Genomic DNA, 27231 nt, shown 5'->3' on the forward strand with positions numbered 1-27231 from the left:
CTACACGCCCAAAGTACCTCCTTCACCTTACGACACGCTAAAAGGTACTTTGCCTACCTACCTGCGTACCTCTCTCACACCCTGCGCCGGGCCTGACCTGTCCTGACCTGACCTTACCTCACCTTACACGCCTCGTCCAGCCATTGCCGCTCTCCACCACCTTTGGCTCACCCTCCTTCTGCCATCATCCCGTCCTTTCCCCCCTTCCTCTGATCTCTCTTCCCACCCCAATTCCTCGTTGTTTTTCGCACGAGTGAACCAAAAAAAAAAAGTGTTGTCCTACGAAACGCCAGACAACACACATTCACCCCCCCGTCTCCTTTTTTGGCCCTCTGGTAATCCTAAACCTCGTCATCTCCTTCGACGATCACGCCCCCCGTTCGCTGTCCTCCCCCAGGCCGACCAGTCTTCGAAACACGACACGCTCTTGGTCAACCATCCGTTCGTTACATAGGCAGTCTTCTCGTTGCTTTGCAGATTCCTTCCCCGGCAGCCTCTCTCGACCTAGTACCTACCTACCTACCTAGCTACCCGTTCTTGTGTGTGCTTTCGCGTCTGCGCCTGCTTCAGCTCTTGCTTCACGTACCAGCTGCATCTGCATTGCCTCGCCCTTTCCCCCATTTCGAACGGGCCTTATTCTGTTAGCCCACCTTCATCAGCTCGACAGGCCCGCCACGACTTCGACTAGCCATTCCAGGCGTCACGTTCGTTAATTCTGTTGTGTTGACAAAACACACACAAAAAAACGCCTCGGTCTACCTCGTCTTTGGCGCTACCACAGACTACGAGAAGGAAGAAAGAGAGTCTATCGGTCGTCGAATCGCTTCATCTCCCCGTCACCCCAAACCCGCCTCGATACGCTTGTCCCATAATCGAATGGGTCTGGGTCTGAGGCCTATCGAACCCAACAACGCGCCCACCTGCCGACCTGCTGCCGCTCAGTAGGGGATTTCGAACAACTAAAGAAGAAACGAATTGCGAACTGTGTCGGCGATACTTTGACGGCACACTATTGCACCAGCCATATCTCGTTGCTGGCGAACCATCGAACGAAAGCCACATCCGGCGGCTGTTCCATACGCCGTCCGTTGCACAAGGCTCACGACGTCGGCTTGCGCTGCGTTGTCGTGAGAGAGTGGTGTACAGAGGGTACAACAGGCGACCACTTGGCCAGCCCACCAGCTAATCCACATTTGGGCCCATCATGGCACCCATGACGCCCCGGCTCAAGATCCTCTCAGGTGCGTCCATTTCCCTGGCTTCAACTCTTCCCGCCCGCTCCAATAATTGCTTCTTCTTCCATCGGTGCGACCGTGTGGATCGGAATTTTGTGTCCCTTTATCTCTACCCGTCAGCCCGGCTTTCCCTCCCCCCATTACACCTTTCCCGTCCTGAACCCCAAAACCACACTCGTTTTTTTCCTTACCACCCCTCTCTTTTTTTTTTCTCCCTCGCTTCAGGCACCGGTGCTCGTGCATCGTGTCGAACGCGATTCGCTATGGCCGAAGAAAACACCAGCAGTGAGCTAATGAGCGTGTGTTCAGTGGGAGGAAATCCAGTTTCTGCCTTCTTGTCATGGAGATTACAGGCCACCAATGCCTGCGACGTTACACTCGTGTGGAAGTCCGGATATGATCATGTTGCGCAATACGGCATCTCGTTCAAGTACGTTTTGCTCCCTGCCGAGCCTTCCGCGCAGCGTCTAATCAAGGGACTGCAGGTCACCCGTCTTTGGCAACGAACGCTTCAAGCCTCGACATGGTAAGCAACCTCCAGTATTCCAGAAAGTCACAGGAAACACTTGCTAACGCGGGTTTGTAGTCGTCCGCGTTCCCGAAGAAGCCGCCAACACCGTCGGTCCATTCGATTATGTGATTCTGTGCATCAAGGCCCTTCCCGACGTCTACGACCTCGCCGCCGTCATCGATGCTGTTGTTACTCCCCAGCACACATGCATCCTGGTCAACACGACTCATACACTCGGTGTGGAAGCCGCTATCGAAGAACGATTCCCTACCAATGTCGTCCTGTCGCTGGTTTCCAACGCTGAGCTTTCTCAGCTTGGCCAGAGCGAATTCGAGCACAAGGGATCTACTGAAATTTGGGTCGGACCCTCCAGCAAGAATGATAACATCCCGCCGGCGATTCAGGAGGATATGGCTCAGGCGCTTGCCATGACATTGACAACGGGCCAGGTTGACTGCAAGGTTTCTCAGAATATTCGCCAACAGCAGTACGAGAGGGTCATTGGGTAAGCACCCCTGGGGACATTGGCGCCAATCATTTACTGACAAATGCCTAGTCCGATTGCATTCCACCCTGCGAGTGTGATATTCGAGACAGCAAACCATACCCAGCTGCTCGAGAAGATTGGCGTTAGGGACCTGGTAAACGACGTGATCGATGAACTGCTCGCCCTCGCGACGGCGCACGGTTGCAAATTCGCACCCGATTTCAAGCAAAAGACAATCGACGAAATGACGAAGCCCACGCCTACCGAGAGCATCATGTGGCAGGATTACATCGCGAGACGCCCGATGGAGGTCGAGACATATCTTGGTTCCCCGATCAAACTGGCCAAAGAAGCCCGCATTCCCGTTCCGCGTATCGAAACACTCTACGCTGTTCTTCACAACCTGAATATCGTCAACCGCCAGAGGCCGCCCAAGCCTGTCGATGGCATGGGAGCCCCGGGATCTCCCACCTCCCAGTCACCGGCGCCAAGAATGTCCACACAGAACGGCGCGCGCCCGATGAACGGCAGCGGCATGCCTCCTCGTGGTCCCCGCCCGAGGAACTCGTCCAACTTGGGGCCCCCGCCCCCGAGCATGCGCCGACCGCCTATGAACGGAGGCCCCCCCAACGGCTACCCCCGTGGCCCGCCCGGACCTGGATCTCGAGCAGCATCCAGGCGAGGATCGCTGGAAGGAAATGAATTGGAGGAGTTCTCTCACCTCATGCTGTACGACGATATTCCCGAGGGTGGCGAGCCTGGCTACGTCCCCGGCCCGGATGGTTCTGACTTGACACTGCGTGAACGAGAGTTAGAGTTGCGCCAGAGGGAGCTGGCGATGAGGGAGCGAGAGATGCGGATGAGATCGAGGGGACCGCCTCCCAGAAGAGGTCCCCCAGGACCTCACCCAATGCGCAACAGCGCGCAGGCATTTGATGATGAGGACGATGACGACGACTACTTCGACCCCATGTCTGGACCCGCGCCTCCCATGATCGACCCTGAGAATTTCGATATGATGAGCGTCACATCAAGGAAGAACCGGAAACAAGCACCCCCTCCTCCCAACCGTGCCCAATATCACAAGAATGAGATTTACGATTCTGCAGCACCCCCTGTTCGAAACTCGAGATTTCGCCCGAACTTCGGCCGCAATCGATCTAGCCAGATCGCTAACATGCCTCCCATGAACGAGAACATCTTGGACGACCCGCTCCTGTCCATGACGTCAAACCGTTACGGCGCAGTCGATCGAGGCGCCATGCACGCGGGATCCCGAGCGAACTCGCTGACGGCTTCGCGCTTGGACGAAATGCAGATGGGAGGACCGATGCAGATGGGCATGAACGGAGCATTCCCTCGACGAGCTAGTCAGTCCCCGGGAAACCCGTACAGCCCTTCGATTCGAGGTGGCAGCGGTAGACCTTCGCCGCCGAACGGTTATGGCGGCCCGTCCATGAACGGCCGGCCATCGCCTCCTGACGGTGTCCGTCAACCCGTGCCCCGATACCCTCCCGGCCATGGTAACGCAGTCGCGCCACAGCAGGTTGAGCAACATGTCGGGGTGAGCGGCCTCCTTCCACCCAAGCAGAAGAATGTGAGAAGTCTGACTGGTAGTGCGAGCGCCAGCGCGGGCAGTGGTGAATCTCAACCGGACACTGAGCCCTCAGCCCACAGCAGTCAGAGTAGTCTTGGAGCGCGCCCGCCCATAGGAGTGCGGTAAATCCAAGCGTCTGGCTGCTTCACCACATCGAAGCGATGACGCCGAGCCGGCGACACGGAACGGCATTGACATGTATGGCACAACTGCGACCCGACACGAACACGATGAGACGTCTCCTTCATCCGGCACGCTTGCCGACTATGGGAATCGCACTACCCTGATCCTACGAGCACACCTCCAACTTCTCACCTCGTCCCACGGCAACACGATAACGACACGAAACGTTTAGACAGGGTCTTGGTCTATTCGCGACAAAAACACATAGCTAATTCGACGACCTTTTTCCTTTATCGAATGGACCATAGTCCAGTACATACATACGGCATTGTGGCGATGGGAACAGATTTTCAACTTCTGGTAATAGCAGCATTGGCGTGGACGACTTCTTCAGCTCGGTTTCGAGGAACCGCCGTTGGGTTTGGAAACAGATGATTACGTCACGACGGCGGGCGTCTGGATGGGTTCTGATTTGCGAAGTGACGGACGTGGCCGGTCTTCAAAAGTTGATTCATACCGAAACCTTACGGCGGTGACGAATGTCTTGCGTTCCTTGGGCCATGATGGGCGACGTGGGAAGTTGGATGTGTATAAAACGGAAAGCCTATCCAGGCTATTTTTTCTTTTGTGTCTGTCCTTCACGACGAAATTTTCTTTTGGGGGGAAGGCCTCTCTGTGGGCAAACCACGGGAGCGGCCGGTTGAGATCACAAGTAACGAGCATAGACAGGGCCGGAGGGGTTTTTGATCCGGCAATACAAAGATGGGAAGATTATTGCATGGCTGAGAGAAGAAGGGTGGCATGCCCAGGCCGGAGCCTCTCTGCGAAGGGGAATTTTGGCTTTGGTTTCGTAATATTTAGTTTCCCGCTGATGAGGATGATGGCGACGGAGGGTGGATGGAGGCTCCGTTTGGGAAGAGGTGGAATTAGAAAAGTTCGAGGGGCACGGCATGTAGGCAGCTCCTTTAGGCGTTCAGCTTGAGCGCAATGGAAAGTCAGACTCAAAGCAATATTTTCAATGACTTCAGACCGTGAGTGACGATGTGAAAGGCGTGTTGAAAAGCCCCTTTTGTGGCTCGGACCGTGGCTTGTGAAAAAGCAGACTATGACGCAGATCTGCAGTTTCGCGAGGACGTTCCTTTCTCACAAGCCAAACTCAGGCGCGGGTTGGATGAGACACTGGCAACACGGATTGAGTGAGCTTGGCCGAGGATCAATTTCTTTTTTACTAAGCAGCTAGCCCTGCTGCGCCTGCCTGACTGGATGTCTACATTCCTTCTGTTACTTTCAGAGGCATTGGAGGCGATGCATGCATTGCAGCTGCCATCTGAAGTCGAGACAGGAGGAACCCATCCGTGCGAACTGGAACCTTTTTTGGTCCAGCCTTGCGCGTGGGAACATGTAGTGCTGCCATCCATCAGCAAATCATTCGAACGCGTTGCTTGGTTTTTTTTTTGCCACGTCAGATATGTAGGTCATTATTTATGCGTGTCGTCTGGTGGAAGGGCCGACTGGGGAAAGGTTGTTGCTGGCTTGTAAGTGTGGTTGTGTGCGGTTCAGGCATGTTGCCTGACTCTCTGCGGGGCACGTACCTGGGTATCATGTCATCATGGGAGGTAGGTAGACAGCTGGTGACGGGGATTGGCAGGTTGCACGGACGGGCGGCGCGGCAGGCGGGATCCGATTCAGTGTCGGGTGTGTTTTGTTTACGGGGTCCACTTCTTTTTGGTGGGGAGGCGGTGCAACCGCTGGTTCAGTGTTTGTTTCCTGGACTGCATGAGATTGTTTATTAGGAGAGTCTGTTTGGACGACATCACGGCGCGACGGCATACCGACTGACGTCAGGAGTTCTCCTATCGATTTGAGAAGACGCGGGACGCGAAACGCGATATTGACGCGGTGCATTTGTCTTTTTGAGGTGAGTTGATGGTATGGTGATGGCGATGTGTGGTGTTTTACCCCTCCCCCACTTTTGCATTGTTTTTGTTTAGGTAGGTTTCATGCGGCGCAACGGACTTGATGTGTGTATGAATCTGACCACGTCGGAACGGGATATTGGCGATACGCTTGAGGAGGCGATTTTCACGGTGGTGGATGGTTTACTGACCGATGCCTTCAGCAAGACAACTACTCACCGGTGCCACCAGAACACCATAAGAACCAGAGCCCCTGAAAGGCCGAGACGCAAGAAAAACACAAGATGGCTTCCACACGGAGTCTCAATATGCACACGACGAGACCGTCCATCTCGGCGAGCTCGGGCGGCGCGGTCAAGTCGAGGCAGCTGGTGAGTTTGGCTTGGCGTCTCGCCCCCTGATGATTTGGGGATGATGGAGGGAAGTACGACGCTGACTGAAGAACACCAGACACACCTCCATTCGCAGCTGGCTCAGCTGTCTGCCAACCTTGCGGATACGGAGAACCTGGTTCGTATGACGAGCGTGCAGGCGGAGAGTATGCGGGGACTGGGTGCGTGGCACGGTGGCATGTGAGTATATCGTCCTTCTTTCGAGTCCTTCCCCGGGTGATGGATGTCTCTGTTCGATCTGCTGGGGCAGAGAGCAGGAGATGTTGAGGCGGGAAGCGCTACGGATGAGCGCGAAGCTATGCAGAGCTCGATGCTGATGAGGGATAGGTTCATGGCTGCGAGCAAGGTCCTCGGCGAGGAGGCTATCAATCGCGATGCGGCGGCACAGGCTAAGGGCGGCCAGCGCTGAAGGATGGTGGGCTGGCGTGAAGGGGAAGCGCGATGATGCGTCCTATGGCTTGGGTCTTGTTTTCTGAGGCTCTTTGACATTCATAATGATGATTACGAGCAAAGGTGATGTCGGCAGAGGTTGTGGCAGTCAGATATCTGGTGTGAACGCAATCGAGTTAGAGGCTCGGGAGACTTGAATGAATACCCACCGTTTTTGAGGATTTACGTGGTTTCACATGTGCTGCAAGGTGTCAAGGAGGTTCTGAAGTGGTATAAATATGCCGTCTTTTCCGTCATTCCAGGTGACATGCCAATCGGATTGATGTGCATACTCTGCCTTATTCCACAATCACAAGCCTCTGTGACGACTTAACTGTCTCGAGCCCTCAATATGATATCGACTTGCCAACCTGCCAGCATTGAATGGACGGCGCGTGTGACAGGATCAATACTGACGGAATACTCGAGCGAATGATGTCCCAACAGTGCTGGACGAAGACGTCTAAGGCACCTAGTCTATGCCTGGTAAGGATTATCTGTAAGGAGGGTGGAACGTATGCCCCTGATCACGGCTCTGGCCACTTACAGATGCCATGCAACCCCTCACTCATCTTGTCGGCTTTGAGCGAAACCTCCTCTCAGGCGTTCCTCCGCCTTTTATCGTGGTGATAATGAGGTTTGAACCGTTGTTGGCGTCCACGTCCATGTCTGAAATCACTGAACGAGCTGTAGACTTCAGCTGACCCTCCACATCTGCACACTTATAAAGGGAGAGAGTCACTTCCGAGCAATCGGGCATCCGCACGACTCCCCGCAATCCATCCAGGTGATTGCCAGATTTCAAGGCTACAGTGGTGAGCGCACTTTGGTCATTGTTACCTTAACCCGGCCAGTCATTCAAAGCTCCCACAACCGACCGATCCTAGATATCGTGCTAGACTCATTGACACTGTTCTATTCCTGTCGCGTATAACCCACGAAGTTTGACGGATGAGGAACAACCTTCAGTCTATGCAACATTGTGGTCCGTCTAGAAGGCCTGCCGGAGGTATGATACAGTCCTCCGCCGATCCCGATCGAACTTCATAATGGTAAAAGCAAGAGTATAAGAAAGCTACATTGTATAAGAGCAATATTGAAGGTTTTCAGGCTTTCTTATCAATTTGACTTCCTTGGCGTCTCGCCATCTTGCGAGAGCTCCTAGGTGCGGAGAGTTGGAAGGTCGTAGTTCGTGCATGATGTTAACGACCACCGACTCGGATGCCGGCCGTGTCGGAATAGAAGATATTTTAGCTATAAAAAGACATGGGACTATCCTTCAAGATTCTTTGCGCGGCAGAAAATGATGTGCCTAGACTGTACTGTTCCTGGAACTAAGTACCGTTCAACGTGAGACGATGCCTCACGCGAGAAACCATTGGGGCGCCAGCTATAACTCTCGTAAATTCTCCGTTGCCGATACTAACTCACAACTAGATTATCTTTTTCAGCTTTGGTATATAACGTTCCTACCTAGTCTCAATTACTTGCATGATGAAGGCGGATAAACGTAGGTATCGACGACATGTTTCAGGGAGACAAGTCGTACTTTGGACTCCCTTCACTACCTAATTAATAGAGAGACATAAAGCCCCAATATCTTTAAATTGAATATTTAAGGGATGAAATATGATTAACGATGATGTGAAAATGAGAATCATGCGAAAACCTGGCCGTTTCACACCGCATTGACGGTAAGATGGACATTGAGGCTCTAGACGTCTTGCGACGCATGATGCGTCTATAAAATCACCTCTGCATTGTGATGTGTGCTAGCATAGCAATAATGTGGTGGAAGTTGCGAAGTTTCTAGTTTGACATGGAATTTTCAGTATTGTGGCGAGATCAACACTCTCGTTTGGACATTGAAGTGCAGGTCACTGCGTTGGAAACAGTCCCTGTCCTTCGCTCAGACTACCGAACTATTCAAGCCGTGTATTCTATTTTGAGTACTATCAATATGGTGAGTCCCAGAAAAGCCGTTTACTGAGCCAACGCGAGCGGCGGAGAGCTGGGAGAATATCCTGTGATCGCGGTGCGACGGCAGTCGATGCGTTGACCTATACTTTGAAGCAGACTATAAACGTGATAGAAATATCAAATTTGAGTGACTCAAAATCTCTCGGGTCCCGCTTGCGAGTCCTCTGCGCGAGTATCATAGGTGAGATGAAGAGTCTCCGTCAAGACTCTAGCGACTATAGAAACGATCCTTGACTGTCAGAGTAGAGGCAATATGTCTTCTCCGTGGCATAATTATGCCATTCGGAATACTAGAATGACGAAGAAGAGCACAAGAGATGCATGCTATCGTCGGTATTAAGGTTTCACATGCCAACTTACGTCGGGAATTGCGAGGCATCCGTGGATGTTCCGTGGCATTGGCCCCTATGATAACACGATCATCTGGAAACATGGACGCCGGAACCTTGATTGGTTTGCTTTCAAAGGGTGTTGGAGATCATCTCCGTTTTATATATTGTGCGGTTAAGCAACTTTGTCGTGACCTTGAGTATCGTTCAGGGGCTTTTCAGTTCATTCTACTATAAATACGAGAATATTTCGTGACAGAACCACCGAGACTGGTCAACAAATACGTAAATACGGCCCAGACATCTGAACTAACCACGTGTGCCCTACGCCCTTCATATTCTCAACCCTCATGGCGACGAATGTGACCTTCAACTCTTCTAAACTTAGTTCAACCATATGGACTCCACGCATATATTCTTGGTTATGTTAGCTAATAAACGCGGGAAGACTTTGAAAGAAGGCGGTAGTTACTGAAACCCGACCGGTCAGACTACAGGTGTCTTGTCATCGACTTGTCTTTTTCCGCTGCTATTTCACGGTCAGAGCCAGTTGTATCGGCTAATGAGGAAATCTGAAGCAACTGCTATTGGCCGGGTTGTCAGCAGTAGCATTAACCAGAAATTAAATAATAGTCCAGCACGAACGTATGTAAGAGATCGATGCTATATCATCCGGCTTGGTATAAAATGATGATAAGTGTGAAGTCTCTTCCTTTCCTCAGGAAGCCACGGCGTTTCCTCGATAACCTGTCTCGTTGTGAATTAATGCTGGTCTCTGATCTAGAGCGAAACCCGTTTTGCGACTGAATGCTAGATTTGCCACCGATGTGGAAGAGTCCATGCTTGCTGTGATACAGAGTCGTATATGTCACGGACGATGAAAGGCGGTGGCACGTACTGCGGGCTGATCATCGTAGAAACCTGTGGCCTAGGTCTTACAGCGGAAGCATTCGTCGTCAGCGGCAGAATGATATTTCAAGCAAGTAGACACTGGAAGGAGAATATTCTGGAGGAGTAGTGAAAGTGCGACGCGGAGCTTTGAAATTATAGAAAGATTAATAAAGTCATCGGTCGGCATGGTGCACAGAGTTGTACAGTCGTTCACTTCAAGCTGATTACCAAAGAGACCCAGGCTACTCCAACTCAGCCACCAAAGCCCTCCAGTGTAAGTATGGGTGATCAAGGCATCTAACAGCTTCTTGCGCAGGCAATGACGACTGGTCGAAGTAGCTGAGTCATTATTCTTAATTGTTGTGGAGAACTAGGGAATCCTCAGAGAGCTGGTAGTTCGTGCAAGTCCTTCCCATTGCATGATGCCAGTATCAAGCTCATAAGTATAGTGCGACCGAGCTTCAAGTAGTAGCCAAAGGGAAGAATACACTACAGGAAGAGGTGACGGGAGAGAGAAAATGAAGTATCAGACAGTCGCCGAAAGTTTTTGAACGAGCGTCAACATGAGGCTGCCTCAGCTACCTCAGCTGACTAGCCTACACCGGCACTTACATCCAATAGTACGAATCACAAGTAAGGTCATTGAAAGAAAGAAGGAGAAAATTGTGAACAGAAGCAATTCATTCATACTCCCGAAACCCAATAACAGTAGTTGACAATTCAATATGGAAAGTTCTTGAAGCTGCCACACACTTACCTTCAGTTGAGAGACGTGTGCCTGACGAGGGCACGAGAAGATGCTTGGTGGTAGGATAACTCATAGTTCGACAGCGGTATGAGAGGTGAACAAGGGCGAGAGGAGGGAGGACTCGATTTCATAGTCCTGCGGAAACCGGTAGGAATAAGCAAGCTATCAATGCGAAGTCGCCTCGTATTGTCGCTTTTTGAAGGCGATCTTTCGTTGTGTCGCGGAGTGTCCTCCAAAGACCGCCCAGCACCCTCATCCGCTCCTGGCCGGGATCAGCGAAGCGGTTGACCGTCGAGTTATAAAACAAGCGTCGGATTATCTTATGTCTCGACCGGATGAGATCCTCCATGCTAGCTTTCGAACGAAGCCGAGCCATTGCACAAGAATGGTGGAAGGTGCGTCTACGCCTTGAATGGGCATCTTTTGTAGCTAACAGTTTTCTTGACGGTGAGTTGGGATACCCGTCGGGATAATCGACAAAAGACGGTGATCGGAGATGACTACGTATCCGAGCAAACCCAGGCAACGTGCGTTGATCCAGTGCAAAAACATTCTATGCTAGCCAGATTTCAGATAGATAACATCCTTCACCTTGACCCGATCAACTCGATCCTAATTTCTTTTGGATTGCCGAGCATCACTCAGTCGCTGGAGAAATCCTTTATGATATTTTTGAAACCTTCTCATAGAACTTGTAAAAGACGCCTAGTCCGGGGAGAGATCTCATAACGCGCGATCTGGGTGCCTTGTTGTAGCACGCTACGGTATGTTTCAAGCGCTATGTCGACCGGACCCAGACGGCAAGATGAGCCATCCAACATCGCCTCGATGAAAGCCACATTCTCAACTTCGTCAAATAAGGGGGGCAAGGTTTCTCCCAAGGGAAGAATCGAAAAATCAGTGCGTAGCGACGTAGTATGCAAATGTAGCTCCGGGAGAGCTTTCTGCTGGGGTCACAGCCACCCGACAACCCGATATTCCATTCTGTGGTGTTAGACTCTCCAGTAGCTCTTCATTCTTACTTAATCACCAGAAGGAAGAACGAAACAGAACAGAAGTGTACAAGAGAGATGCAAGGTGCCTCCAGCACCCTAGCCATAACCTGTGTTGCCCGTATTTAGGGTAGGTCTACAGTGCTGCTAGCCGCCTAGCACGCCAAGTTGTACTACAATTCTTCGGTGTGTTTGTGATTTTGGAGATAGAGCAGCTGGGTTTTATACCAAAAACCAATCAACAAGGTGACTTTCAAAGGGGCGGCGGCTGAGTCAACGGTGAAGTCGACTGGCACGACAGCCTGCGAAAGATGCTGTTAATAAAAGCCGGCTGCTGCACAGACTCTGAAGAGCAATGAGGCTGACTTGTCACTTGCTTTTTATCCAAGGCAGTCGTCTCATGCGAATGATGCTCTGGCCAAAAGGACAACACCAAGTTGGAGCACTCTGCGTGAGGGAGAATGGACGAGTGCTATTGCAAAGACTGGCGACGGACTATTGCAGACGTATAGCTTCCAGAAAAAGAGCAGAGGGGACGATGATGTCCGTGGTCACGATGTTCGGCCACCATGCGAGGGGAGCAGGGAAATCTCGGAGGGTTCTTGAACTCTGATCATTCTGTACAGAACTGCGCCCGGGTTCCCGAGCCATTTCGGTGTTTGGGAGAAACGGAATCTTTCCGCCAGGGACCAGCTTTATAGATGGCTTGTTGTGTATCGCCGTCGACAACAAGAGTGGACGGACAGCACGTCAAGATGAGTAGTTGGCTTTTCCCAAACTTCGAAAGGGCTTCGGGCGGGTACGACATCAGGGCGGATAGTACATGCCGACTCCCAACTCGTGCCGATGGCAGAATACTTGTTGGGAGAGCCCAGTCACCGTGAGTTGACAACCACCATAAATACCTCGTGTATGGCCAGGTAAACGTCCTAGAACAAATCAGACCCACACATCCGAGGACTCTTTTGTCAAGCGAGGGCCATAGCCAGCATCTATCTCGTTGGCTGTCGAGGTCCTCTGCCTGGTCCACACGAGATGTGGCAAACCGGGACCACAACGTCAGTTGGAGTCACAGGCAAGTCGTTAAGGCACGAATAAGATGGAAGAGACCGGGACAGGAGACGAAGACCGCCGAGATGGACTCTTCCGAGCCTTCGAGAGCCGCACATTTTGAGAAGGAGGACTAAACCTAAGGTAGGCTATCTGCTTGTTCTCGCCGTAAACGACAGCAGCATCCCGAGGCATTTTCTGTTTCTTAAACTCACAATTACTGCCGACATGTGTTCAGTGAATATATACCGCGGACAGAGGGCTGAATTCTAGCAGATGGTGCCTCACGATGGACCTCCGGATCTCCTGCACGTACAAGGCAGTGGAGAACTAGGCAAATTACGGTGCGCGAGGGCGTCTTGTTACTAGCGGTCGTGACCTTAAAATGTCAGATTAGATGCGACTTCGTTCTGCCGCCAATGCTCCAGGAGCCTCATCATGCTTTTCTCGAAAGGGGAATGGGGAAGGTTTGCGTGAACGACATTCTTTTGCGTTTTCGGTGAAGGTAATTGGTAGTCTTCGAGCAGTGACGAGAAGTTCACGTTGGTTGGGAGGGGATGGGAATACGCTACAAGCCCATAGAGGCAAGAGACGCCAGACGAGGACGACAGCTAGCGTCAAGCTTCGCCACCCAGTGATTGGTATCAAATGTCGGATCGGACAGTTTGTACCTCCTGAGTTCTAAAGGGGGGTGCTTTGGGGTAGAGTACAAGGCAGAGTTGGAGGATTTGGCCTGGTTAGTCAATGTAAAAAGCACAATATCTGTTGAGTTCGGAGAGTGATAGGGGGGACGGCATCTGAGTCCCTGCAGCTCCCTCCCCTCCCCTGCCTCAGGCAGCGCAACAACGGCGCCCACGATCAGTCGCCAAGGGAATGGCAGTCTGTCAACGGGAGACTCTGTTTGATACGGCCCTGACAGACTTGCTCCAGCAGAGGCCCCGATCTCTAACAGCGTTGCATCAGGTTAAAGATCTGACTCTGTTAGGTAGGGCGACCCCCTTGACTACACGCAATGTATGCCGTACTTCTGGGGGGACAGCATTCAGCGCAAGGTTTCCCGAGACAGGACAACACACCCGCTATGGTGCTGCAAAGTTTGCCGGAGGCAACATTTGTTTGGCATTTCTTTTGGCCAGCTGGAGGTTTCTCCACAAGCATAGCCGTATCCCATGGTTCTTCGGGATTTCGGAGGAACACCGACCTCAGCCACGATGAGATTTCGGCTGAGAATGGCCCATCACCCTTGCAGAAGGCGACGAGATATCCTGACCCGGGATCAACAGACCGCAGCCACTCAAGAGCAACCTGCTCGTATTGTACAAGCTTGTTGTCTTCTGTTGAGCAGGATCGAGCGGCATCGAAAAGTGCCAACCAATGAGAATCCAAGTTGTGGGCGTTGGAGCCGAAAGATCGTGTGACGGAGGCTTGGTGTTGTCGCAAGGCATGCGCTCGAGAGTGTCCTAAATCTCGATGCCTATGTCAGAATGTCTATGAACACATACTACATCCGCAGCCAGTCTCGACAGAGCATGCTGAATGGCCCGGACCTTGGGAGCGTTTGGCGGCGATTGGCAGCTGGCCAAGGCACATGATGACATTTATGTTGCCGAAGTCGATCTGTTGATCGAATTGCTGTCTCGCTTCATCGATGACAACAAATGCCATTGTGACTGGAGGAGCCGCACGTGGCAAGCGCCCGAAGCGACGTCAGACGTGACGCCGCCAAATTGCCGGCCCGGCAGCAAGTCCAGCTCTGGTTATCCCTAGCTCGCAATCAGGAATTCGACAAGTGCCCTCGCTTTGTACTCGAAAGCGCACCACTGAGAGATCGATTTTGGATTACCGGTCTTACCCGGCCGATCAACATGGCTGGAACGCGATCGATATGCAAGCGGGTCGCTGTGAGGTGTCGGGAGCATCAGGCGATTTGTATGCGACCGAACAACGAAGGGCTCGCCTAATGACGTGAGGAAAAAGAAATTATTGGCGAACCCTCTCAATGGGGGGCGTTGCATGCCAGGCACACGTTCTTGCTTGCAGCGGCGTTGGATCTAAGACCTGCAGCAGAAAAGTGTTGTAGTGGGCGAACCACGAGGGTGGGAAAATTGTCGACCACGGGAGATGAACATTCGCGTGACGTACGTAGAGTGAACGTGTTTGGGGGCGAGAGTAAAAGCGAGGAAAAACAAAGTGCGGTTGAATGGTCAAACATTGATGTTTCTGGCGTCGGTCTAGAATCCCGATCCGGACGACGACAAATGTGGGACGGGAAGTCCGGGCCCGGTGGTGAGGACGGGTGTGACCGGTTTTGGGCGGGCCTAGAATGCCGGGGCGGAATGAGACGTGAACCAGCTCCTGCGGCCGGGCGGATTATACCGGTCGGCAGCACCCGATGGTGAGACTAGTCTGAGGACACCTGGATCGACGACGAGGGCTGATGGCTATTCTGTAAACGATATACGATGCAAGAAGCTCGTTTTGGAAGACCCTGCAGCGCATTGGTGAGTAAGACTGGTCTCGTCTGTGCACAAAACCAGGAGAAGAACGGGCGCCGATATCGATCTCGCAGCCGTGAGCCACGCATCGCGGGCAGGCAGTGTCAAAGTTGCTGTCGCATACAAACTTCTGGAATAAGAAACAATAACCACGTTGACGATGGTGAAACCCGTGACGGCGGCGCACCAGCGGGAGTTCGCAGGATGGGGCGCGGCGGGGCGCCGTTTTGCTCATGAGCCAAGAACCAAGCCAGCTCACGTTGTGGTGGTTCTGTAGCATTGGTACCGAAGTGATTGCCGGTTCAGGATCCAGGATCCAGGGTTTGGAGCAAAGGTTGGGTGCACGGCAGACCAAACCAGCGGAACGGAGCATGGCACAGCGTGGCAGACGCAGGCGGGTAGGCTGGCTGTCGATGAAGCCGTCTGAGCATCGAGCATGGTGCATGATGATCGAGCTCGGACATGGTTGTCATCGGCGGGTTCGGCTAATTCGGTGTGATGCTCGCCGCCCGGACCGGCGGTAAGTGGGCATGCTTACGAGAGTTGATCATAATTATGGCGCCGCTGGCTGGGGACGACAGCGCCAGCGAGCGAGGGATTTCTGGAGATGTGATGCTGGCAGGTCGAGCTGTGAATGCAGATCGAAGTGGTGTAAGAGACTGCAGTGGCCAGGGGTTCGACGTCTAGCGGCGACCGTGTATGCCTCGGGTAAGGTAAGGTAATTGAAGGTAATCCAAAATAAGGTAAGGCAGTTGCACAACCTTGCCAGCAATTGGTGTGAGGGGACTTTGCAGAGAGAGACGAGAGACGCGGGACAGCTAGTGACCCAGACCTGATGCTGGACAAGTCTCCGGAGCAGTCCTGGAATGACTCCTGGCGCACAGTAGATCCAGCAACTCGGATCCAAAGCTTCAAGAGCGCCCGCAGACGCACGCCCGACTCCGGGAAAAGAAGGCTCGACAGGTATCGAATATCGGCAGTGAATGCAGGGCGAATTCAGGTATGCTGCAGCCAGCAACCTAATGTATTTAGCCCGGTTGTGCCAGCGGAAAGACTGGAGCTAAAACCCTAGGCCAGCTGGAAAGTTGTCTGGTGCTGGCGAATGGCATTTCACCATTGAGCTGATGAAGGATGCAGAAGCAGCTGTAGGGTGCCAAGCTGTGTTCAGCTGTGCTTTCTTCTCCGGCGGCCCGTTTCGATTTCAGAGTCTCCCCGCTCTTCTCGTTCAACCAATGCAGCTGAAAAAAAAGAAGAAGCAGGCGGGAAAGATGTAGAAAGCTTCTCAATTCTGGCGGTGATTGGCGCTGACACGATGGGCGGCGTAGAGGCTGACTCGACGGCATTCCTTGTGCAGAGGGATAAGAGACTTACTTCGGCAGAGGTTAGGTAGGCATGAGGGAATAGGTCGTCTGACTGCGCCGAAGATGTCTGCTGTCACCAGGCATTCTTCAATGGATCGGCCGAGTGGCTGCGTTCGCAGGCTAGGAACAGCAGTTGCCAGTGGGCATCGACCAGTCGCAGCGCACCCGCCAAATGAAACCCGGCCGGGAACAAAGCGCATCAACACACAAGTGTGAAAGTAGAAAGAGTGGCACTCGTAGGGCAGTCGGCGTAGTGGTGTCGATGATTCATCATTTGCAGAGGAAGCCGCAACGTGCCCCGAGCTCCATCGCGACCTGCATGACAGACAGGGAAGGGAGGTTCAGTTGGCTTTGGGTCTGCTGCGTTGCGCCGCGGGTGAAAAGCCTGACACGAGCATAATAATGGACGGAACAGCGGGGGCGGCAGGTGGATGAATGTTGGGATGTGATGGGAATCCTCGTCATGGAAGAGTGGTGAGTGTGAGTGTGAGTGAGATTGAGACGGTTTCCCATGCCTGCGCTGCGATTGATACGAAGTGCTGATGACCATTCGTGGCAAGGAGCAATCGTGAGTACCTACTTGCCGTCTCCGAATTGAAAACCAACAATAAACGAGAAGGAGGTATGTGCTGCCTGCTCCTTCCGTCTGTTGGTAATGGAAGGTGAGACGAGATGAGAGGTGACAAAGCAGCAGGCACTCTCTCTCACAGCTCTTTCCTGGTGGAAGTGGAAGAGTTTGGCGGCGTCACAGTGGTCGGACTAGGCCCCGCGGCAGGGCAAGGACCCGCTTTTCCAGACCCAGGTATCCGTTCAGGTGGACTCGATCTTGACAACCCCGGACTTTATCTCTGCATCATGGACGTCCACACGTCCCTTCTGCTCGATCTCTAGGTCATCTTTCCCATCCCGCCGCCATCGACAAGCCATCGACATTGCGGCCCCTCGCCCAGCCAAGCTGCAGCCTGCAACAACCCCCCCTCGCATCCATGCTTTGCTGCTGTGACTTTTCGATCAATCACATTGTGCGACTTCCAATGCACGCTGTTTCCTCCGTCCCTTGGTGCATCCTGCGCCGCCGTCCTTCAACCCCATGCCATGCCGACCTCCATGCTTTCCCCCGACTGGCGCATGGCCTGGTCTGGTCCTCCATGTCCCATCATCACCCGTCATCTCTCCCTCTTTGCCTCATTGAGCAACGGCCGACTTGCCAAACGTGCCAAATTTCCTGCCGAATCGCCTGACATGGCATTCCAAATCGAGGGGGCTCGAGTCTGTAGGGGCGCCGGAGTTGCCAGGGGTCTAGGCCCAAAGGGTTTAAGAAAATCTAAGGGTCCAATCCACCACACTCACACCCATGGGCCCAGACGGGGGATGGCCATGATTAAAACCAAAAGGCGCATCGGCGAGCACTCCGCCGCCACAGATTGGCTCTTCGTCTTCGACTCCTTTCTCTGCTCACTGCCTCCACCTGCAATTGTCGTCCCGTCACCTCGACATGACCGTCTTGACTTATCCTTTCCCCAAGCAGCATAACCTACACTAAGTCAAGGTTATCCGCTTATAGTATCACGCTCAAAGGCACACGACACATTTCGAGTACATTGCCTTGCCATACTCGACGCCGTACGCCGCAGGTCCACTCCACATCTCGACGCCGCAAACCTTCTGGGTTGAGCTCTGTTGGCCGTGGACAGCTTGACCCTGCAAGAGAGTCCCATGAGTCCCAGTCAGAGTCCTCAGGAGGTGTCCATTTGAGATCAGGCTGCGTAAACGATTCCGCGCTTCTCCATTCGGAATACTCCCACATCCTGTGCTCCTCTCTCGGCTTTTCCTAAAAACTCTTTCTGTCCTGTTTTGTCCTGTCCCGCAGAGAAGAGGACCCAAAAGCAAGCAAGTACATTACCACTCGATACAGACGATACAAAGAGAACCGATCTTCCTGTCCTCCACACTTTCCCATCTCTTCCCGATCATCTAACCTAAAAGTCGATGCCGTCGGCGCTTGCAGCCTCATCGTCCGACCGCCTAACAATCGCGGCAAGACCCCTGGATTGAGATTTAGCGGCAGCTGCGTCATTCCAATCGGGGCGAACCTAACCTCCCCTCCTGCTCCTGCTCCCGAAAGACACCGGGTCCTGGTCTCCTCTTGCCCTAAGGAACCCTGCCCATCGTCGAAGGCACATCCTTACCCTCCCGTCCCTCGCCTACCTCCCCCCGGTTTTCCATCCGTGCCTGCAGTTCACTTCACTCCTATCTACCTACCTACCTTACATACCTTACCTACCGCATCTGTTCCTCTGTTCCTACTGTGGCGACTCCAGGACTAGTCTACTTTCCAGCTGGCCGGGAACTAAAACAGATCTAACGGCTTCTCTTACGCCATGACTTTGGTCTAGACTTTGTGGCCATCATCACTCCAACAAAACCCACACCTGTCGCTTTCCGTTGCCAGAGGAAGCTCTTGTTTCTCTCATTGTTCATCTCTACACCTCATCAACACCTTCAACAACCCCATTACCGACCATACATTCGCGAAAGTCCATTATAACCGTTCCCCGAGCATCATCGATAGCAACATCTCGTTGGATAGACCTCACGAATCAACACACTAGTAATAGCCCATCATGACGGCTACAAACATCCTTATCTATTTGCTCCGGCACGACCTTCGCATTGCGGACAATCCCATCCTCCACCATCTCGCAACCTCTTCTGATCATGGTTTCACCCATGTTCTTCCTGTGTATATTTTCCCAGCGCACCAGATCGAAATCTCAGGATTTCTACGCGACGGGAGCAAGTCAAAGTACCCAGAGGCACGCAGCGAGATTGGCAAATTTTGGAGATGCGGCCCTCACCGCACGAAGTTCATCGCCCAATCCGTATGGAACCTGAAGGAGTCCCTCGAAGGGGTTGGCAGCGGTCTGTGTTTGAGGGCAGGCATGTTTGGTGACATCGTCGACGAGCTTCTCCGAGGCTTTTCCGACAGCAAGCACAAAGTTGGCGCCGTGTGGATGACGGCTGAGGAAGCCGTCGAAGAGAAGAAAGACGAGATGGCCGTAGCAGCGGCTTGCTCTAAGCATGGCGTCAACTTCAAAACATGGTTGGATGAGAAGTATTTCATTGACGAGTAAGTTGACGGCTTGAGAGTTCGTGGCGGCGATACTGACAAACACCCTTCAGTCGCGACCTAGGTTTGAAGAACCCAGAAGATCTTGACAACGTGTTCACCGCCTTCCGCAAGACCCAAGAACCTCTCCGAGAGAAGCCCAAGCCTACCTTGCCGCAACCCAAAAAGAGCGCAATCAAGCCCTACCCCAAAGACCTCCTCCCTACTCAGAGCTCCCCTTACGAAGTGCCATCGGATGACTACAGCAAGTTGGAATCAGCACTATTGAAACCTCTGACGAGCCCCTTCACCGACGATCTCAAGATTCCCGAGAAAGCAAAGTCTGTTCATCCATTTCACGGCGGTGAGAGTGAGGCACGCAGCCGTCTTCATCATCTCATCAAGTCAGGGGCAATGACCGAGTACAAGAACACGCGCAATGGCCTCCTTGGCGTCGACTTCAGCACCAAGCTTTCAGCCTTCTTGTCTCTCGGCTGTCTCACTTCTCGGCAGATTCACGAGGCTCTGGTCCAATTCGAGGACGGCACCAACGAGGATTTCAAGGAAACATCAGGATACGGAAAGGGAGAGAACGACGGAACCAAGGCGGTCCGATTCGAGCTTCTGTGGCGTGACTACATGCGGTTGTGCACGAGGAAATTCCAGGAGAAGCTGTTTCGCGTTACTGGCTTTAAGGAGGACGATACCCCCAAGTGGAAGACGGCCAACGCTGAGCATGTCATCACCGAGGATAACCTAGGCGCATCCGTCGACGACATCAAGAAGACACTGCAGAGGTTTCTCGAGGGCACCACCGGCATGGGTCTGATTGACGCTTCACAGCGCGAGTTGATCCATACTGGCTACACATCTAACAGAGCTCGACAAAATGTGGCGTCTTACCTTACCAAGCACTTGGGGATCGATTGGCGATACGGTGCCGAGTGGTACGAATACCTTCTCGTTGACTACGACGTGAGCTCCAACTGGTCAAACTGGCAGTACGTCGCCGGAGTGGGTAACGACCCTCGAGGTGACAATCGCATTTTCAACCCCATTAAGCAAGCGTTTGACTATGACAAGGAGGGTGAATACGTGAAGGCTTGGGTCGTGGAGACTCGAGGCCTTGAGAAGCTGGAGAACGTCTTCCAGATATCCACAACGTCTCACGAGGACCTCGAGCGTCTGGGGTTGAGCGACAATCAGATGGTTACAGACCCGGTAAAGAAGATCGACTTCTCAGTTGAGGGTAAGCCAAAGAATGGCCGCCGCCAGTACGCCAACCGCAGAAGAGGGCGTGGAAACCAAAACGGCGGTCATGGCGGAGGAGGACCTCGCGGTCCACCCAGTGGAGGCAGTACCAATGGCGGATACGCACCATCTCCGGGTTCAGCAGGTCAAAATGGCGGTAGCCAGGCAGCGTCACGATCGCCCCCAGATGGCCCTCAAGGATATAGGCCGAACGGCAACTATCGCGGCAACTACCGTGGCAATGGGAGCAGTCGAGGACGAGGTGGTGGCAATGGCTACCGAGGTGGCCGCGGGGGCTACGGTTCCCGCGGAGGCTTCAACAGCCCGTACTATATGCAGCAGGGCCCAACCAGACCTCAGTTTGCCCTCAATCCTACAGCACCTATTTAGGAGACTTCTGTTGCAGCTCATTGCACGGACGACCGGATGAGACGATCTATTTTCAATACCACAGCAAGCATCTATGAGAGAATTTGTGGTAAAGGTTGGCAGTCACGCTTTCAGTCATACGCCACCCCACAAGAAACAGCCAGAGCAAGAGGAATCCTGTCGGATGACTTGTGCCATCGTATTTACTGCTGGCTTTTGGAGATCGAACGAATGTCCCAACCGGGGTATGAAGATGTCGTCCGGGACACGGATGAGGAAACGAGTTGCAGTATGGGGATCCTCTTGTACGACGTGGATCCGGAGTATTTCGATAGGGCATGCATTGAATAGTTGCCAGGATATCGGCATGGGTTACTAAAACGGATGGGTTATTAGACCGGGACGAAGCGTGTTTATACTTTGGAAACTGTACCATAGCACCTGCCGCGACAACAGCGAATACATGAACTTGAGTTGTATTATTTTTTGTACGACATCAACCTTCCTAACTGCGCATGCTGTCTATTCGCTGTAATGACCATGCAAAAAGGCCTTCAACAACTAGACCGACACCCATGACTTCTCCGCAATCGTTGCTCTCAGTGCATGAACCTCTTCTGACCTTGCACGCTGGTCTCACGTCTCTGCTTCACCAGACCAGCTCGAGTCGTTATTAATATAAAACGTAAGAGAGAATCTCAGGGAGCTTACGCAGACCACATACAAAGGCTCAAAGTAGCACAGTATCATCAGTCAATGTCACGATATTCTGACTTGGTTGGCTCTCGAGATCTGAGTTGATGTTGCTCATTACTAGCAGGAATCTTCCACCCAACATGAGCGCAATCTTCCTCCCTCCACCCACCGTCTATACAAATCTACTCTTACAGCATCCTAGCCATGGGGAATCTTTGTCCAAACACATTGCCCCCCTCCAAAAGAACGCCAAGAAACCACCACACTCTCTCTCTAGCTCAGAACCTCTTCCCCAGAGGCTTAACATCCACCCCCTTCGGCACAACAAACAACCCCTTCGCCTCAAGCGCAATCTCCCCATCGGGCCCCTCCATGCGCCCGCAGATCCACAGCTTGCGGTCCGTCTTGTCCTCGCCGTCCGGCCCCTTCTGCAGCTCCGGCAGCACGGCGTGCACGCGCACCTTGTACAGAAACCCAGGCGTCACGGGCTCCTTGAAGTCCATGGCCAGCTTCGCCGTCACGGCCGTGTTCGCCGAGAAATTCAGCGCGGCCAGGCGGCCCATGGCCTCGTCCATGATGGTGCTCAGCATCCCGCCGTGCACGACGCTCGGCCAGCCCGAGGTGCCCTGCCCGAAGACGACTGCGAGGATGAGCTCGCCCGTCAGCCGGTGGCGGAAGACCATGTGCACTAACCCCAATGCGTTCGGGTTGTTCAGCGTGCCGGCGCAGAGGTGCGTCTTGCGGTGGGACTCGGAGAAGTCGGCGTAGGGCTCCCAGTGGTCCCAGTCGGTTGGCCGGACGGTGATTTTCGAGCCCGAGACGGAGACGGCGGCGGGGACCAGGGCGTCCAGCCCCGGGTCGGAGGCGAGGGCTTCATAGGTGGCTTGTTGGCGGTAGAGCGGGATGTCTTCAGGCTCGTAGTCGGCGGGCGGGTAGAGGAAGGGCGTGACGAAGCGGATGGAGGCGAGTTGGTCTGCGGTGAGCTTGTAGCCTGCGAGGAAGAAGAAGAGGGCCCAGAGGGCGCGGCGGAGGAGGATCGAGCGGCGGGACTGCGGGGGAGGGGCGGGTGGTGTTGGTGTGTTGTTGGCGGAGAGGAGGGCGGTGATTTGCGAGGGGGAGAGGTGGGAGAGGTTCTGGAGGGCGGCGGAGGCGGCTGCGTTTTGAGGGGGCTGCTGGGGAGGTTGTGGTGGTGGGATTGGCTTGAGGAGGGAGGGTCTGGTTGTCGTGAAGGGGCGGAGGAGGGTGGTGGATGGGCGCGGGGACCTGGTAAGGTCGCGCAGGAGGCGGCGGGTCGGTGTTCTTGGTATCATTTTGGCGGTTGGTGTGTGGTTCGTGGAGGAGGTAGGTGTGCGCTGCGGCGGGGCAGCGTTGGGAGCTGCGCGATGCGATGAGGGCGGCGCAAACGGGAGCGAACTGGCGATGGTGAATTGTTGGAGGTTTAATTTGAGGTTTGGTGGAGCTTCCAATCCGGTGTAGCTCGGTGAAGCATTGACGCGGTGCACGGACGCTTTCCTGGGGCTGGGGGCCGTGATGTCACCTTTGACGTGCGATCAGACGAAGCAATCCTTCAATCACCACTGACATGTCACTTTGCGGATTGAGCCATGTTGTGTTGACAACTTTTATGTTTTGGCTATGAAAATGGCCTGCTAATCGATGCGTCTAATGCCATGGATACAAAACTGCTAATGTGAAGAAGAAAAAGGGCCCCAAACTCAAGCCGCCATCAGCGTGCTCCAAGCAACCCAAACCCGTCGCGACTTGGGCACAGTGGCCCGTCCCGTTCCGTCCGCCGCCGCAGCATTGCCGTTGCGGACCAGCACGCGGCCAATCTCCATGTAACTCTCCACGGCGACGACCATGGGGCCGCGCGCCTCCGAGGGAATCCACTTCATCGACTCCCTGGCCTCGCCGTAGTGCTCGAACGCCTTTGCGAGGATCTTGCGCCGCGAGTTGGCGACGCCCTCGACGCCCTCGCTGCGCGGGTCCCTGAGGACGTCCTCCGGCGAGAGACCCTCGTCCTTGAGCCAGGAGGTGGGGAGGTAGACGCGGCCGATCTTGGCGTCGACGGCGATGTCGCGGGCGATGTTGACGAACTGCAGCGCGAGACCCATCTGGCGCGCCGTGTTGCGCAGGTAGGCTTGCATGTACGGCGGCAGGGAGTGTTTGCAGTGGCAGAAGACGAGTTCCAGACAGGACTGTCCTACGGTGCTGGCGACGCGTGCGGCGTAGAGCTCGAGGTCTTCCGGGGTTGCGATGGGGAAGCTGTTCGTGCTGAACTGGAGGTCCATCTCGAAGCCCTTGAGGAGCTCTGCCAAGGGCTCCCGGGGAATGAGGTTGGCGGGCAGTAGGTCCAGGGCGGAGAGGGCTGACGCGGGAAAATTCTCTGCCGCATACTGGGAGGCGAGAGGGGCCGAGGAGGAGTCTGGATCTTTGTAGAGCAGAGTCAGGTGGCGGTCGAGCTTGGCAATCCAGATGGCTGCTTCTTGAGGGTTTGCTGCTTCATCAACAAGGTCGTCGGCTAGGCGGCAGTAGGAGTAGCTTAACTTTTGTTAGTGATGATTCGATCGTGCGAGGCAGTTAACTTACAGCAGAGTCAGGTCAATGCGCAGACGGCCAGGGAAGACAGAGCTGGCGAGATGAAAGCTGCGGCTCTTCTTTGCCAGTCTGCCCACTGCTTGGCGGATGCCCAGGATGCGCTGCATGTTGTACTTTGACGAGGGAAGCACCCTGGCGCGCAGCAGAGACATGGATAAAGCATCGGCCGGCTTGTCAAAGATGTCGGGAAAGGCATCGCAGACGGCAACGGCCTTGTCAAAGGCACCGATACCAGTAACAACGAGAATGTTGGTCACCAGAAAGAAGACAGCTTCCTCAATCTCCAAACTGCCAAAGAGCTTGAACTCAAGCTTGGTGCCGCTCTCAATGGCCCAGGTACCACGTCCTAGCGCCATCTCGTCGACTACCCAGAGGTAGACCGTGGGAAGGATCACGGGGAGGACGGTGCATGCCAGCGGCAGCGCCAGAAGGAACTGGGCGGTGATGGTCCAGATGAAGAGGGCGAAGGAGCACGCCCACACGAGGATCAAGCCCAGATACGTTCCCTCTCCCTCCTTGGCGATGAGCCAGGCACCAAGCGCAATGCTGCCGGCGAGAACGCCCTGGCCGACGGTCTTTCCACTCTTGATCCATTTGGGCAGGGTGGCTGGCGAGTTGAGGTACTGAGCGTGCAAGACGGGCTTGTTGAGGATGATGTAGAGCTGTGCCGTGATGTAGGTCTGGATGATGAAAAAGAAGAGCTCCTCGAGGGGGATGCTGAAGAGAGTAGGGCCGAGGATGGCGTTGGGCGGGTAAGTCCAGATGCCGGTTCTGATGAGATATGAGTCCCAAGGGATGGTGGCCACGAAGGCGATGGTGACGATGAAAAGCGTCTTCACGACATCGAGGCGGGTGAAGAGCGGGTATGAGAAGAAGGTGAGAAGCCCTGCTAGAGGGATGGTGTACTTGATGTGCCTGAAAAGGTAAGTGAGGGCGCCTTGCAGGACCTGCTCGGAATGACTTACACCAGCGCGTAATCGTAACCCATCTCGGACTGTTGTGAGAATTCTTTATTTCAGAGGTGAAAAAGCCCTCATAGAGGGCAAGCACGACGGCCGTGAGGTGATCGGTGGGCGATTAATGAATGTGTTTCTTCAACGGCTCCCACAGCAGCCGTACCTTCCGTGGACGGTCCGGGAAGAAATGCAAGGCACTCCAGTGTAGGACAGGTGGCTGAGTTGAGAAATCAGATGGCGGCAGGAGTCAAGGCAATGACGAAAAACACACGCATGTGTGAGTGGGATGTGGCCTGGTGTAAAATGACCCACGCGGGCTGCCGGTTTCACTTGTTTGTCTTGTTGGTAAACCCGTGGATTTCACCGTTGTGCTTGCCTTACACCGGGCAAAGGAAGGATCGGCTGGTCCAGCGGTCGGAGCTGGTGAATTGTCCCGAGCCGCAGATAAAAACCATCCAGAAGAAGACGTGTCGTTATCTCTCCGGAGCGTTTCTCCGCTGAATGTTTCTCGGCCCTCGGACTCGTCTTGGTTTTCGAGACCGAAGGGAGGAGAGGGCGCGGACTTTGGGAGGACTGTTGGACGGGTAGGCGAGCTGGTTAGCCCGGGTTGATAGAGCTTCTTTCCGGATTCGGATAAAGGGCGCGCGCAGGATTGGGCGGGAACCTTGGAAGGATCAATCAAAAAAGGGGACGCCAAGGTAGGGATGGCAAGGCTTGGGACGTTCGAATTGTTGAGGTGAGCTTGCTGCAGCTGCAGGAGGCTAAGGTGAGGTAAGGTGCAGGTGGTTGGATTGGCTGGAGTGAGTGAGCTGCGGGTGTGCGTCGAAAAGAAACAAAGTCTATGACGACCATATGCGCGTCGGATAAAAAGATGGGATTCTTGGGCTTTCCGTCCAACCCTCGTCCAGAATCTTTGTGTGTGATCGCGTCCCAAAGATTTTCGTTAGTGCCCGGCGGGAGGAAGCATTGATTGAGCTAGAGATGAAAAAGCCCCAGCGAGAGAATGAGGACTAATTATTTTTGAAGGCAGGACTAGGCCAACGGTAGTGTCAAACGTGGCAGGAGAGCGAGTGAGACAGGTCGCGGTTGCGAGGAACGTACACCGAATTGCGGGTGGGCGCTCTTTTGTTTTTGTATGAGACCCCCCCAAAAGGTGAGCTGAGGGTGAATCATTACGCTCCAATTACCAGCCCAGTCTCGGGTGTTCAATTGTTGTGAACGTGACGGCGAGAGGGGAGCATTGGCCGTCTCAAGTGTCCTAGAGCGGGATACTTTCCCTCAGGTCTCCAACGGCATTGATGGGCCGAATGGACGCACCGATCAACGAATACGATATATCGATATCGCGATGCACCACCTCCACCTGGACATTGCCCAATGTCACACACACACACCTCACCTTAGCACACACCTTACCCAACTTGAGCTTCCCAGGGGGCCATAGCTCCCACACGCCGACGCCACTCCCTGCCGTTGGCGCCGCCAGGCCTCAACCTTGGTGTTCTTGGTGCCGGAAGCTTGCCGGTTCTGCGGATATGTGCCTGAAATCGGGTCTGCAAAGAGTTTACGCAGTAGTAGTTGAGTGGCTGTTGGGTCGTGTACCTGGATGCTCCATCTGCCAAGTGCAACGTCGTCAACCTCCTCCGAGTCGAGGTGTCATCACTCTTCCGCACCGGCCGATGCGGACCCCGTCCTCGTGCGATCTCACCCCTGCCC

General features: G+C 53.9%; 5 protein-coding genes across 5 annotated transcripts; 3 read left to right on the forward strand and 2 right to left on the reverse strand.

Annotated features, from left to right (window-relative positions):
- Positions 1-1204: 1204 nt before the first annotated feature.
- COL26b_004121 (uncharacterized protein) lies at positions 1205-3956 on the forward strand (the record flags this gene model as incomplete). Its single annotated transcript, XM_053177002.1, has 3 exons — positions 1205-1241; positions 1822-2251; positions 2303-3956. The coding sequence occupies 3 exons, from the start codon at positions 1205-1207 to the stop codon at positions 3954-3956; spliced, it is 2121 nt and encodes a 706-aa protein (XP_053039071.1).
- A 2197-nt stretch (positions 3957-6153) lies between these two features.
- COL26b_004122 (uncharacterized protein) lies at positions 6154-6670 on the forward strand (the record flags this gene model as incomplete). The annotated part of the gene is made up of 3 exons (XM_053177003.1): positions 6154-6240; positions 6338-6441; positions 6514-6670. The coding sequence occupies 3 exons, from the start codon at positions 6154-6156 to the stop codon at positions 6668-6670; spliced, it is 348 nt and encodes a 115-aa protein (XP_053039072.1).
- Positions 6671-19160: 12490 nt separating this feature from the next.
- On the forward strand, positions 19161-21286 carry COL26b_004123 (uncharacterized protein; the record flags this gene model as incomplete). Its single annotated transcript, XM_053177004.1, has 2 exons — positions 19161-19666; positions 19720-21286. 2 exons carry the CDS (start codon positions 19161-19163, stop codon positions 21284-21286), a joined length of 2073 nt encoding a protein of 690 aa, XP_053039073.1.
- A 953-nt stretch (positions 21287-22239) lies between these two features.
- On the reverse strand, positions 22240-23271 carry COL26b_004124 (uncharacterized protein; the record flags this gene model as incomplete). Its single annotated transcript, XM_053177005.1, has 1 exon — positions 22240-23271. One exon carries the CDS (start codon positions 23269-23271, stop codon positions 22240-22242), a length of 1032 nt encoding a protein of 343 aa, XP_053039074.1.
- Positions 23272-23676: 405 nt separating this feature from the next.
- Positions 23677-25547, reverse strand: COL26b_004125 (uncharacterized protein; the record flags this gene model as incomplete). Its single annotated transcript, XM_053177006.1, has 3 exons — positions 23677-24502; positions 24551-25474; positions 25525-25547. 3 exons carry the CDS (start codon positions 25545-25547, stop codon positions 23677-23679), a joined length of 1773 nt encoding a protein of 590 aa, XP_053039075.1.
- Between the last annotated feature and the right edge of the window lie 1684 nt (positions 25548-27231).

Source organism: Colletotrichum chrysophilum, assembly GCF_026319265.1.
Source record: "Colletotrichum chrysophilum strain AFK26 chromosome Unknown scaffold_24, whole genome shotgun sequence".
NCBI classification, from domain to species: domain Eukaryota; kingdom Fungi; phylum Ascomycota; class Sordariomycetes; order Glomerellales; family Glomerellaceae; genus Colletotrichum; species Colletotrichum chrysophilum.